Genomic DNA, 12,598 nt, shown 5'->3' on the forward strand with positions numbered 1-12,598 from the left:
ATATTAATAGAACCGGAAGCGGTATTTATATACCCGTCTAATCTAGGACAAACTAAAAGGAAAATCTAATGTTCATTAGACCATTTGCGGTACCAGTCCAGGCAAGCGGCATTGGCAACACTGGCACCAGTCTTGATGTTCAACCCACAGAGAATCTGCTTGACTGCATTCTCAACTTTCTTGCCGTTAGATGTGACCGGGATCTCAGGGCATGAGTCGACTATGGCTGGAACATGTCTGGCACTCAGCTCCTTGCGGATCGCGGCTTGTATGCGCGTAATAAGATCCTGTGAAATGGCTTTTGGCTCTTCAACAATAACAGGCGTTGAGGTGCCGGAGGCCGCCGGCGTTGTACCCATTAATTTCACGAATAATACGACGGTTTCATCTGTTTCGATACCTTCGCGTCTCCGACCGATGCAGAGGGAGTCTTCAATCTCATCTGCGAAATGCTTGAGTATGACATTGTAGATCTCTGCGCTTCCGAAACGGACACCAGCAGGCTTTAACACCCCGTCGCTCCGCCCCAGCATCGCCAATCCACCAGTCTTGGGGTTTATACGGACAAAGTCACCATGATGCCATATTTTAGGGCCAAAGGTGTCAAAATAGCTTGCTCGGTACTTCTCAGCGCCAACTGGACCCGGAGGCCAGAACATGACTGGCTGAGATGGGAAGGGTTTAAGACAAACGAGATCTCCGGCCTCACCAGATACACCAATGTCGTTTCCGGCGTAGTCGAAGACAGAGACTGCCATTCCAAGGCCACGGCACTGGATTTCACCCCGTGTGACGGGGAGGATGGGGCAGCAGGCACCAAAGAGGGAGATAATGTCTGTTCCTCCAGTTATGGAGCCAAGCATTATGTCCGGGTGGATTGAAGAATAAACGAAGTCAAATGTGGACGGAGCGAGGGAAGATCCAGTGCTGAAAATAGCTCGCAAGCTCTTAAGTGTTACAGGCCGGAAGGGATGCTCTCTGGGGTTAAGGGAGTTTTGTTCTAGAACAGAGAGGTACTTCGCAGAAGTTCCAAAATGGGTGATCTGGAGTTCATCGATCAGACGAGGCATGGCCATGTCACCTTTGCCGTTTTCGGGGTCAAGTGGGCGGAAGGGAGATCCATCGTAAAGAACTATACTAGTGCCGCTAGCGAGGCCAGAAACAAGCCAATGCCACATCATCCATGTGGTGGTTGTGAAATAGAACAGGCGGTCACCGGGCCGCATGTCGCAGTGAAGGACATGTTCTTTCTTATGTTGTATCAAGGTCCCAATTGCTCCATGAACAATAGGTTTTGGTGCACCGGTCGTGCCAGAGGAGTAGAGAATATAGACAGGGTGGTCGGGGGGAAGGTACTTGAAAGTCAATGGCTTTGATATAGCTTCTGCAGAGGAGAGGAAGTCCTGCAAAGCCACACTCTTTCCCTTGGGAGGACTGGCAGCCGGGATCTCAAACGGATAGTCCTTGACGGCGTCGATGACAACAACCATGTCCAAACACTCCAAATTGGTTGTCACCTCTGTAACCTTTGACTGAGTCGGGTGTACTTTGCCGTTGTAGGCAGCTCCATTATCCACAAAGAGCACTTTGGGCTCGATCTGTCTCAACCTCTCTAAGACAGCATGGACGCCAGTATCTGTCGACACGCCACTCCACAATGCGCCGAGTGAGGTGGCTGCCAGCATGGCGACCAGGGTGTTGGCATGATTGCCTACAAATCCGGCAACGCGGTCTCCCTCTAAGACACCGACAGCCTCTAAAGCAAGTGCACAGACACGTACTCTCTCGCGGAGGTCCTTCCACGAGATGCTTTCACGGGTAGTTTCTGTTGCAGAGATGATGGCAATATCATCTTCGTTGGGGTTGCAAGCCGGGAAGAGCAAGTTCTCTGCGAAGTTGAGCAACGAGCCCTGGAAGAACGACGGCCGAGGGAACAACGGCGCGTTTTCATCGAATACCTAGCAGTCAATGTCAGCTTTTCTTCTCTCCCTTCATCTTGCTTTTCTTTCTTTTCTTTCTTTTTTCCCCCCAGCATAGCGGGGTAGAATGCGCCGACATTATGAATGTCCGCTCAACCGCAGGAAAAAAAAAATTGTAAACAGAGCAATTGGTTCTCATCCTGCAAGTTCTCAGGGAGCAGATACTTACGGTGTCGTAAGTCTTGTGCGCCTTGACCCCGGTGTAATGCCATATTTCCTCCCAGAAAAGGGCCGGGCTGCGGATACTCCATTCGCGCAAATCATCATAGTTCTGCAGCGAGAGACCGTGTCTCTGAATTATGCGGTTCTTGAATTGATAGACCTGCGTAGATTCAGGAATTGACGGACGCCAGAGCTCCTTCGGTTCCATCAAATGGCCATTGCCGTTGGTCTCTGGTTGATCCATGAACGGCATCACGATAACAAGGGGGTGGAAGATAACAACGATAAGCCGGGGGCCCGGTATCTAACTTGTTTGCTAATCAGCTAGAACAAACGTCAGCTTCGGCTCAGAACCAGAGACATGAGCGAGATGTCCATACCTTTTATATATATATGCCCTTCAAGTGTATTCTCCGTGCTTCATATGCCGGGTACAAGCCTCCCTTGCACGGCGTTCCCAACACTTTCCAGGGTCTCGCAAATAAGTTTTCCTTGCCTGCTTTAAAATATCCGACGCAGGGAAAGTGAAAATCCCTGGCCGCCCTGACGGCCGCCCGCGCACCCAGCTTAGCTAAGCAGCCGCGGACCTAAAAGCGCCAATGAAAGCGGCCCAAAAGGGGAATGACAGCGGGAGGCAAACCAAGCAAACTTCCGCATCGGGCCAGGTACCGTTTTATTGGCTTATGTCATTAGGGTTCTTACAAGAGCGGTACGGAAGTTACGAGACACTCGCTGATCTCTGTCGCTTTTCTCGGGTTTCTATTGGATAGGCATGCTCTTTGACTTACAGCTGCTGTCACGCTCTGTATCAGGCCGCCCAAAAAAGGGTGTAACTTTCGTAAAAGTAACGATAAGATAAACGCGCAAAATTTCAATAATCTAATACGCCACGGAACGGGAAAAAATACAAATTATACGCACCCTTTGGCAGGCAGCAAAGGCAAAATTAAAATTACGAAACCTTCTTTTACGCTCGCCCGTACTTTTCCCATCCTTCGCTTTGCCCCCTTTTGGGGAACTCCCAGTTTATAAAACAACGACCGTCGACTTCAGCCCGAGCAACACCACACGCACCACGACTCTTCAGCTCGCCCTGCTTGTATTCAGGCACTGCTGGCTGCGAGGGCGCTTTTGCAGCTCGCGTGTAGCTGGTTTTGAAGGCATTGAGAGGGTCTCACGGGCCACAGCTGAAACTGCTTCCCTGGGTCGTCTGGCGAGCTAGGTAGTTAGTTAATCCCGGCCCGCTCGGAGCCTCCTGAACGTCGGGTGAGTCCTGGCCTTATTATATTTATTATCAGTCGAAACCCTGGAGAGCCCAGCAAACAATTCTACCTGCAAGTCCCTTTGGACTAGATTTCTTTCGTCCCTTTTTGCCGCCCGACTGTTGCTGATTCTTTGAACGCTCTTTCCAGGCCTACGGAGTACTCAGTGTCATACTGTCCATCGCCGTTGCCCATACCCAAGGCTGGGTTGCACAGAGTGATAAAACCTCCGTTGAAAAGACAAAGAGGCTAGCGGGAAGAGAATCCAAATAAAAGTACACCTCGTTGTCCGGCTACTCTTTTCCTCGTCCCAGCAAATATTCCATCATCTCGACCTAGGAACCTTAAGCTCACCTAGCCTACATCGTACGCCACTTTGAGATGCCGCGTCAACCTACAGACCTTCCTTCAGCAAACCTATCCGATCTACCTCCGTTTCCTCCCACTGCCGGGAGAGACGGCCCCATTCCTACACGACCTACGGCCTCGAAACCAAGCAGATTCAGTCAGCTCTTTTCTACCTCTCCTAGGCCCCCAAAGACTGCCTCGACCGAGCAACCTATATCACAGTCCTTACCTATGATCTCTGTATCCGGTGCTACCGCGGACGGTAACACCATGGATTCCGCTCCTAAGACGATCTTTCAGCCCCCTTCCACCGAGGATGCTCGCCGTATAGCCAGGCAGCATGCCCAATTCGGTCCTCTCGGCCACCCTTCTCATAGATATGTCTCCAAGCATTATGGAGGCCAATTCCCTGAACCAGTCATGGACGAACCTCCATACTACTACCTCCTCACAACTTACATCAGTTACCTAATCTTAATAGCATTTGGACATGTGCGTGATTTCTTCGGAAAGCGGTTCCAGAGCGAGAATTACCGTCACCTGAAACCACAAAACGGCTATGCGGCCCTGAATAGCGATTTTGACAATTTCTATGTGCGCCGTTTGAAGTTGAGAATCAACGATTGCTTTGAACGACCTGTCACTGGCGTGCCTGGAAGGTTTATCACTCTGATTGACCGTGTCAGTGATGACCAGAACCGCCATTTTCGCTTCACCGGCACCTATACTGATACTCTGAACATGAGTTCGTACAACTATCTTGGCTTTGCGCAATCTGAAGGCCCTTGTGCGGACGCGGTCGAAGAAACCATCAGAAAATACGGAATTAGTTCTGTCAGCACCAGAAGCGAAGTTGGCACCCAGGACCTTCACCTTGAAGTTGAAGATCTCGTTGCTAAGTTCGTTGGCAAGGAGGCTACGATGGTTTTCTCTATGGGATTCGGAACCAATGCAAGCATTTTTTCTGCACTTGTATCAAAGGGCTGCTTGATCATTTCGGATGAGTTGAACCATGCCTCGATCCGATTCGGTACTAGATTGTCTGGCGCTTCTATCACAACCTTCAAGCACAACGACGTCAGAGCCCTCGAGAAGCGACTGCGGGAGGCAATCTCTCAAGGTCAGCCCCGAACACACCGACCATGGAAGAAAATCCTTGTGGTAGTCGAGGGTCTCTACTCGATGGAAGGCTCCTTGTGCAACCTTCCCGGGATACTTGCCCTGAAGAAGAAATACAAGTTCAATCTCTTCATCGATGAAGCCCACTCCATTGGTGCTATTGGTCCCCGGGGACGCGGAATTTGTGATTTCTTCGGCATTGATACCAAGCACGTCGATATCCTCATGGGAACCCTGACCAAATCATTCGGTGCAAATGGAGGATACATAGCCGCCGACAAGGTCATCATCGACAAGCTTCGAGCTACTAACCCTGCTGTCTTCTATGGTGAGGCCCCAACGCCGCCAGTCCTTGCTCAGATCTCTTCCTCTCTGAGAATCATCACTGGAGAGCTTATCCCTGGTCAAGGTGAAGAACGACTTCAGCGATTGGCTTTCAACTCGCGTTATCTCCGCCTGGGGTTGAAACGGCTCGGTTTCATCGTCTACGGAAATGATGATTCCCCTGTAATTCCGCTTCTGCTCTTCAATCCCGCCAAAATGCCCGCGTTCTCACACGAGATGTTAAAGCGCAAGATCTCGGTTGTCATTGTTGGGTATCCTGCTACGCCACTTGTCTCTTCCCGTGCCAGATTCTGTGTCTCCGCCGCCCACACCAAGGATGATCTCGACCGACTGCTCGCCGCATGTGATGAGATCGGGAACATTCTGCAGCTTAAGTTCTCCAGCGGCGTTGCTGGGGGCGCCCTTCCACCTCCTGACGGCATGACTCCAGAAATGGAAGCCGAATGGTACCGTCAGCAAGCAGCCTCTTCCAAGGAACCCACTCCTCCACGGTGGAGGTACGAAGATGTCATCGCTAGAGGTGTCCAGGATACCAAGCGTCCATTACGATAGATGCTGTGGTCTCTACTTCGCCACTGCTCAGAGTAGCAGTCGTGTTAAGGTGGAATCCCCTGCATTGCATCGCATTGCGTGTACAGATATCCAGCTCCTTTTTTTCTGATGGCGTTGGCTGCATTTGCTTTGGTTGGTATAGCTTGCACTACAGCTTGGCCTCCTGGTTCTTTTTTCTTTACCCTCTTTCTTTAACCTGGAGACAGTTACTATTTCCCCCATCCCTGGTTTCTCCCAGGATGGCTTGTCACTCTTAATGTGCATACAAAACTGACCCTTTTAAATACGCGTTCTCTGTGTACATTCAACCCCTTATCTACTTGCTTTCCTTTAGCATCTACGCCTTGTGAATATCCAAGAAAAGCAAAATAATATAGAGGAGGGAGATGCAAAGACGAGGCATACCATGTCTGTCTATCAACCTAGCCTGGTCCTGCTTGTTCTGGTTGTGGCAAACCAGCCCTATGTGGTATGCAAAGGGTTTTCTATGTATAATGTGTGATTTGATATAATTGCTTGGAATGTGTCTATGAGTTGAGTGGGCGTGTGGGTGCATGGTGACAGCATACATTAATATTAATAGACCTATATTTTAATGACTAACCCCCCCCCCCCCCCCCCCCCTCCCCCCCATCCTGTCTCATTACTGTACCCATTGTGAGGTAACTATCTTACCAAATATCTATATCACGAAGAGCGACTATAATGCCTATATGCATCCATCCGCAATTCGTCATCATCTTGACGGGCAAAGTACTTCCATCTCACCCGGAACACCGCATTGCAATTGGCACTCGAGGCACCAGTGCACCAACCATGCCCTTGTCTCTCCCGTCGATCCAGGTAGAAACCGCATCATGCAAGCCAACCGGCCTGAGCAAACGATCAGCCAATTCCAAGTCTTTGGTCATAGCAGAACGGAGTGGACACTTTTTCTCTGTATTTTTTCATGGACCAGCCACCACCATCAGCAGCACTTTTCGCTGCGGAAATGTGAAGTATCAACTTTCGATAATTAAATCTCTAGCAACTCGAAATAAATGCCTTGTACGGGGTAAGGTGAGTATAACTAGCTTTGTTATGAAGCCAGCAGCAAATACTGCGCATGCTGGAGAATCGATATGTGTCTCCTTCGGACCCTGCATCGTGGAACTGCTTTCTCAGTTGACATTGACTAACTAGTTTTACAACCTGCTTCAGTAGTTGTTTTGTGTTACAAAAAAGCCTACCTTCTTCAGATATCTTGTTTAATATTCATCAGAGAAATGCTTCTGGTGGATGGACCAAATTCATTTCCATGCTGCTGCCTCATCTCATGGTTTGTGAGAATGCCCCTTGGTTATCAAAGCCACGGTCGATGCCTTCTTAGTTCTTCAAACCTATACCCGACATGCTACAAATAACTTCAGAATTTACCATTATATTCAGTGCTCTATGCAGGATGTGGTATTTACACAACCGAGTGTATGGCCAATATACCTAGCCCAATTATCATCCGCATCCGGCAGACAAACAATTCCATTGATAACCAAACCAAAGACAATTCCTCACCGTTCCAATGTCACACAGCCCGGTTGGCATCAACTGCGAGGAAGTCTATGAACAAGCATCCCGTCCTGACACTGCAGATCATTTCACGAGCTGTCATACGTCCCAGGCCAACCATATCCGCCTCCCTTTTATCGCCTGCACAGATCTTCATGCATGGCCCGGAAACCATCCCCGGAGGGATTCGGGTACAGAAATGCTCTGACAGCTTCCCTTCAGCCACCAATGGCAAGATACATAGGGAGGGCAAGGGCACCGTCAGTTAGCCAGTCCAGTTGTCTACGATTCTGGTCTATTCAGACTTGGGTGTCTGCATGTTGCAAGTATTACACATGCATGACATGGCAAGCTTTGTTGTCAGTGTGCTTTTCTTCACACACTAGTACATCGTGGGTGCATGCAATCTAGGCACTCGGGAGTTATGCTACTGAACCCTTTCGTAGCTGTTAATATCGAGTATCACTGTTAGGTACCAGATATCCACTGCCTATTTCTAGACAACGAGGATATCTACTACTTTTGCCTTACTGCTTATCTCCATATATGTGAATCAAAAAAAATCGGTCATTTGGCCTTCACCGTGTTATTAATGAAGACAGAAGGGACTGTCAGCAGCTCCTACAATGAGTGTTTGGCCTCTATATATACTCACTACTTATGCTCATTTCCCTTAACAGCCACGAGCCACGAGGTAACGTTTACTTATATATGCAACCCCTACACTAGAATTATAAACTAACTACTATTTATCTCTCCCAGCTTTCTCACTGTCTCATCTGTAAAACGGATGCATTTAATGAAGGAGAGGTTTCGGATTGTCAGAGAGTGATTCGAATCGGTGATAACCAACAGTCATCCGAGCATTTGCTTCAATTGAAATCTATTTAATTGATGAAAGTACACTGGTCACCACATCCAGTCAAATGTCGTTCGACAGTCAGCATTAAACAAAGGATATAAATATCTGGCTCCTCGAAGGAGCATCTCGCCATCCACATCAAAACCCCTTCAACAACACGTCTCTGACTACCATAGCAGTCTTTGACATTCTGGATACGTTGTATCTCCTACAGAACAGGAGTGCGCAAGGTGAGAACAGCTGTTGCTCAAGTTATCAGGGGTAGACTGCTCACGCGTATAGAATCTAGACCGCTATCGTTACCCTTCATGTTCTTGCCTGAAAAGCCCCAGGAACGAGGACACGATGTGCCACCAAGTTATCCATCAGTGCTCTTGCGGGCATAGAGAAGTCGGTGGTTTCCATTCTTGTGGGCGTCGAAAGCACCCATCCTTCCCATGCACACGAGTTACCAAAATCCCTGTGCCTTGGGGACCATGTCGCAACTGTAGACGGCGCTAAGGTTCACTCCTTCCTCGCTCATCAGCGGGTAACATTCTTTTCTCGTTCAACGGGGTATCAACTGAAGAATGGATTGACAGGTTAGAAAGGAAGAATGGCGTAGGGTATATATCCCAAGGATACTTTCAATATGGACCCCCCTTGAAACCCCGGAGTTTTTGAATGAAGTTGGAAATGGGCAAAAGCACTTCCATAGAAGAGGGGTTATGGGTTAACCTCCAACACTTAAAATTGACACAATCCTATATAATACCAGCTTCCTCGTCCATATCAAAAAGGTTCATCACCTCATTAACCAAAGAGGTTATTGAAAATTAATGTGTGGAGTCTGAGCTTGGTAATGAACCATGAAATTGATCTGTAGTGGTATTTAGAAAGAAACATAAATGAAAAAATAACCCGAAAGATAGTCATGTCCTCGCATCTATGTTTATAGTGCATCATAAATCCCCCCCCAATAATATATCCGTGAAACATGCTGACACGTAGTAAATACAGCAGAAGGGAAATATGAACAACGTAGAGCAAAGGTTCATATGGGAAATATCGTGGGCTTATCCTTGGACTCCTTGCCGTGAATGGGAAAAGCGAAGGACCCAGTATTCGATCCATATATATGTGTGTGTATGTGCGTATAAAAGGGCTAAGCGCCCTCTTATCGAGACGCAAAGGTAATAGGATATCGAAAAACAACGTAAGTAGATCTTGATAGAAACGAAAGATGGGTATCCGCCTGCTGAAATGTGAATCGAATGAAACACCAGCATTGCTAAAGAGATAACAAAAACCATGGTTCCAAAACCGTCTAATAACTGAACAAAGGCCAAAAAATATGTATGAAAGAAGGGGAAGATCATGATTAGGGAAAGTAGATGATCAAAATCAAACACTACCATATCTATCGCCCTCGTGGGAAATAAGTGCTTGCGTTTCATTATTTGCTGCATTTCTCTCGGGAGATAGTGAAGGGATCCAGCCCTTCATGAAACCGGTGACCTTTATCCATTTATGGCGGCCTCTCCCTACCCGGGTAACTATTTGTTTCCGTTGTTCACCATATTTCATGAACTGAATTCCCACACACACGTCTAGCAAGAGGACACCAGTAGCCCCAAGCCAGAATGGGATTGCAAGCATTATCCAACTCATTCGATTGTTCCCATCTGGACCGGCCCATCCGCCTCCACCGTAAGGTGGGAAGTTGTGCCAGCCATTCGGGTTGGTGAGCAAGGAAGAAGAGTAAAACATATTTCCACAAAATGCAGCAATGAAGAGCAGCGGCGACAGGCCAGCAGTACTCTTACGCGTGTAGTTTTTGTACAGCTGTGGTAGCCGGGATCCAAGATAAAGGATGGTTGAAATCCAAGAAAATATCCGGCCTACAAACTCTTTTGTGTTTGATGGTGGTGGTATGACTGGGTGTGGCCTTGAAAGACCAGATGCCGGGATTGACGAGGCGTTGGCTATGACTGCACAGAGCATGGAAACAAACAACACAGCTTTAGGAGAAGTCAACGAACTTCCAAGGCCAGTTGATTGGACGTATCGCTTCCCGTTGGAGGCTTGAGATTGAGCCTTTTCGTCAGGTGATTGGTTTCTTCCCGTCTTCAACTTATCTACTGGGCGAGCAGAGGACGAACGTTGGGAATCTTGTAGCTGCTGGAACGAGTCGCAGTCTGACGGTGGGAAATCCGTGTCGCTGTCTTCACTATCGCCGATGTTGGCATATCTAAGACGGTTGGATTGCCGCTGCTTCATGTGCGTGTACCAGAAGTGTTGATATGTCATGATAAGGTCGACGGTCACATAATAAGCGGCAATCGTGATCTGCCAGCCAGCCTGGTTGGTGAGAATGGCACCGATGCAATTTGCTGTGTCAGCCAGGAGCCATTCCACGATAAAGACTATTGACAAGCCTGCCGTTGACTTTATCTTGTAGTTCTTGTATATCTGCGGGAGCTGGGCAAAGAGCCAGGAGATAATACTTAGCACCCCAAGTGTGGACGAAATTAGGGCGAGAGGGGTCGGTAGGCATATTTGCAGAGTAGATGAGATCAGTTGCAAGAACGGAGACACCGGTTCACAATGCTCCGGAAGCGAACGATGTGCGGAGTTCCATGCTGCTGAGGGCATGATTCTGTTGTCTGTTGGCTATAGCAGCCCGGTTGCTCCCATTCCCAACGTAGATAGGGGGATAGACGACGAAGCTGGGCAGATGAGGGTGTGGTAAAACTTCCGTGGCGAGGAGCAGAGATGGGCGGCTTGACAGGTATAAATGCACTCTGTGGCTGATTTCACTGAGGTGACACAAACCGAAAAGGCTCTGAAACCTCAGCCGACTCGAACGTGATAGATAGTTAGAGTGCAAGAAGTGTGTTGGAGGAAACAGATCTGACCGCACTCCTTCTACCCCAAAGTTGGTTGCGTTGTTGAGGCGCGTTATTGAGTGGAGGCAGTATATATAAGCGGAGCTGAAGAGTCACACGTGTCGCTTTACTCCGTATGCGGAGAAGATAGAACTAAAATGGGCAAGGGTGCAGTGGGCACTTCGAACCGCCGGGAAAACGAGACCTCGGGTGAGTGGGTGTAGGAGAGAGTTGAAGTGTAGGCGACGACGGGCAAGACGATAGGCGAACGAGAGGCTGAGAGACGGCGAGACGAAGAGAGGATGAGATAGCGAGAATGCGCCATGACGAGGTCACGCTCCTTCCCAAAAATCCGTCATGCCGACCCAAAGAAGGAAAGAGTCAGGCGGAAAGGGAAACCCCAAAAACCTTAACGCAAATAACCTTATGTAAGGAACCTTATATAAGATAAGGCCGCGAATCTACCGGTGGTCACGTGTAAGGTACATCATCCCGTGACTCTTTCAGTCCTAACCTCTGCCAGGAGGCAACATACATACCAGTTGGGTACGTACCGAGTAGTGATGTCTACCGAGGAACCTGCCAACTCCGGGGGATATGAATGGAGGATTAGTCCGGCAGCCATTTGCCGATCTTTTACATTATTGATGGGATGAAGTGCTTGGTGACAAAGACACGGCTAGTAACTATGTCCAACAATGAATATAGCCAACATTGAAGCTCCTGCCCGCAATGGGCTGCCCCCCGTCGATCTCAGGGAGTTGCACACTTCATACGTAGCAAAACCAAGCCTTATGCCCAGCTTGTAACTCATGTTGGGCTTACGTCTGTGTTCAAGATGCCCACCCATGGTACTTGAGCCACGGTCCAAGGATTATTTATCGCTTAGTTACTCTACAGAGTTATGGAACCGCCGCGGGCCGTTGACCGTTAGCCAACGATCTGTTCCACCTGTAAATGGCTGTCGAACAGCGAGTATTCTTGCCCCAATGCCACCTTCATTTCCCAGATAAATAAAGCAAAGCCATATTCCGGCCCCTTACCTGTCGTTTGTCAAGCCGTCGTTGAGACACCGATAGGTCCAGGCCTTCAAAGAACAGAGTAACATATTTTGAAACAACAAGCGTGCAGAAGGACAACAAATATAAATCCTGTGATACGGGCGCGACTGGTGAGAAGAAAGTCAAGTTACTCCCTTGGCTGTTCTGGAGTACAACTCACTAGTCCCTGTCACTCTCCTGGCATATTTTTCCCTTTATTACACGCCAATGCCGCAAAAAAAAAAAAGCCATTTACGTCAACCCCCTGTCGATCTAAATGTTGCCTGGGGGATGGCAACAATGCCCCGCAAATGGTTATTTCATAACTGGATGTTGGTAAGAGCTTACCCATATGCATTTGAGTTGGATAGGTGTTGACTTGAGCATATTATCCGCCATATTGGGTTCGCACAGGGATGAATTTTCTCTTCGCGTCAGATCATTACCCATTATATGAATTTATTCGCGACATGGCTTAACTATGGCAGGCATATAGTGCGATTGCAACGATCCATCA

General features: G+C 48.4%; 4 protein-coding genes across 4 annotated transcripts; 2 read left to right on the forward strand and 2 right to left on the reverse strand.

Annotated features, from left to right (window-relative positions):
* Nucleotides 1–65: 65 nt before the first annotated feature.
* Nucleotides 66–2,394, reverse strand: ARB_04342 (acetoacetyl-CoA synthase; the record flags this gene model as incomplete). The annotated part of the gene is made up of 2 exons (XM_003017415.1): nt 66–1,958; nt 2,149–2,394. The coding sequence occupies 2 exons, from the start codon at nt 2,392–2,394 to the stop codon at nt 66–68; spliced, it is 2,139 nt and encodes a 712-aa protein (XP_003017461.1).
* Nucleotides 2,395–3,784: 1,390 nt separating this feature from the next.
* Nucleotides 3,785–5,767, forward strand: ARB_04343 (serine palmitoyltransferase 1, putative; the record flags this gene model as incomplete). Its single annotated transcript, XM_003017416.1, has 1 exon — nt 3,785–5,767. One exon carries the CDS (start codon nt 3,785–3,787, stop codon nt 5,765–5,767), a length of 1,983 nt encoding a protein of 660 aa, XP_003017462.1.
* A 705-nt stretch (nt 5,768–6,472) lies between these two features.
* ARB_04344 (uncharacterized protein) lies at nt 6,473–7,581 on the forward strand (the record flags this gene model as incomplete). The annotated part of the gene is made up of 3 exons (XM_003017417.1): nt 6,473–6,821; nt 7,006–7,085; nt 7,177–7,581. 3 exons carry the CDS (start codon nt 6,473–6,475, stop codon nt 7,579–7,581), a joined length of 834 nt encoding a protein of 277 aa, XP_003017463.1.
* A 1,976-nt stretch (nt 7,582–9,557) lies between these two features.
* ARB_04345 (PQ loop repeat protein) lies at nt 9,558–10,808 on the reverse strand (the record flags this gene model as incomplete). Its single annotated transcript, XM_003017418.1, has 1 exon — nt 9,558–10,808. One exon carries the CDS (start codon nt 10,806–10,808, stop codon nt 9,558–9,560), a length of 1,251 nt encoding a protein of 416 aa, XP_003017464.1.
* Nucleotides 10,809–12,598: the final 1,790 nt, after the last annotated feature.

Source organism: Trichophyton benhamiae (assembly GCF_000151125.1).
Source record: "Trichophyton benhamiae CBS 112371 chromosome Unknown contig01293.0, whole genome shotgun sequence".
NCBI classification, from domain to species: domain Eukaryota; kingdom Fungi; phylum Ascomycota; class Eurotiomycetes; order Onygenales; family Arthrodermataceae; genus Trichophyton; species Trichophyton benhamiae.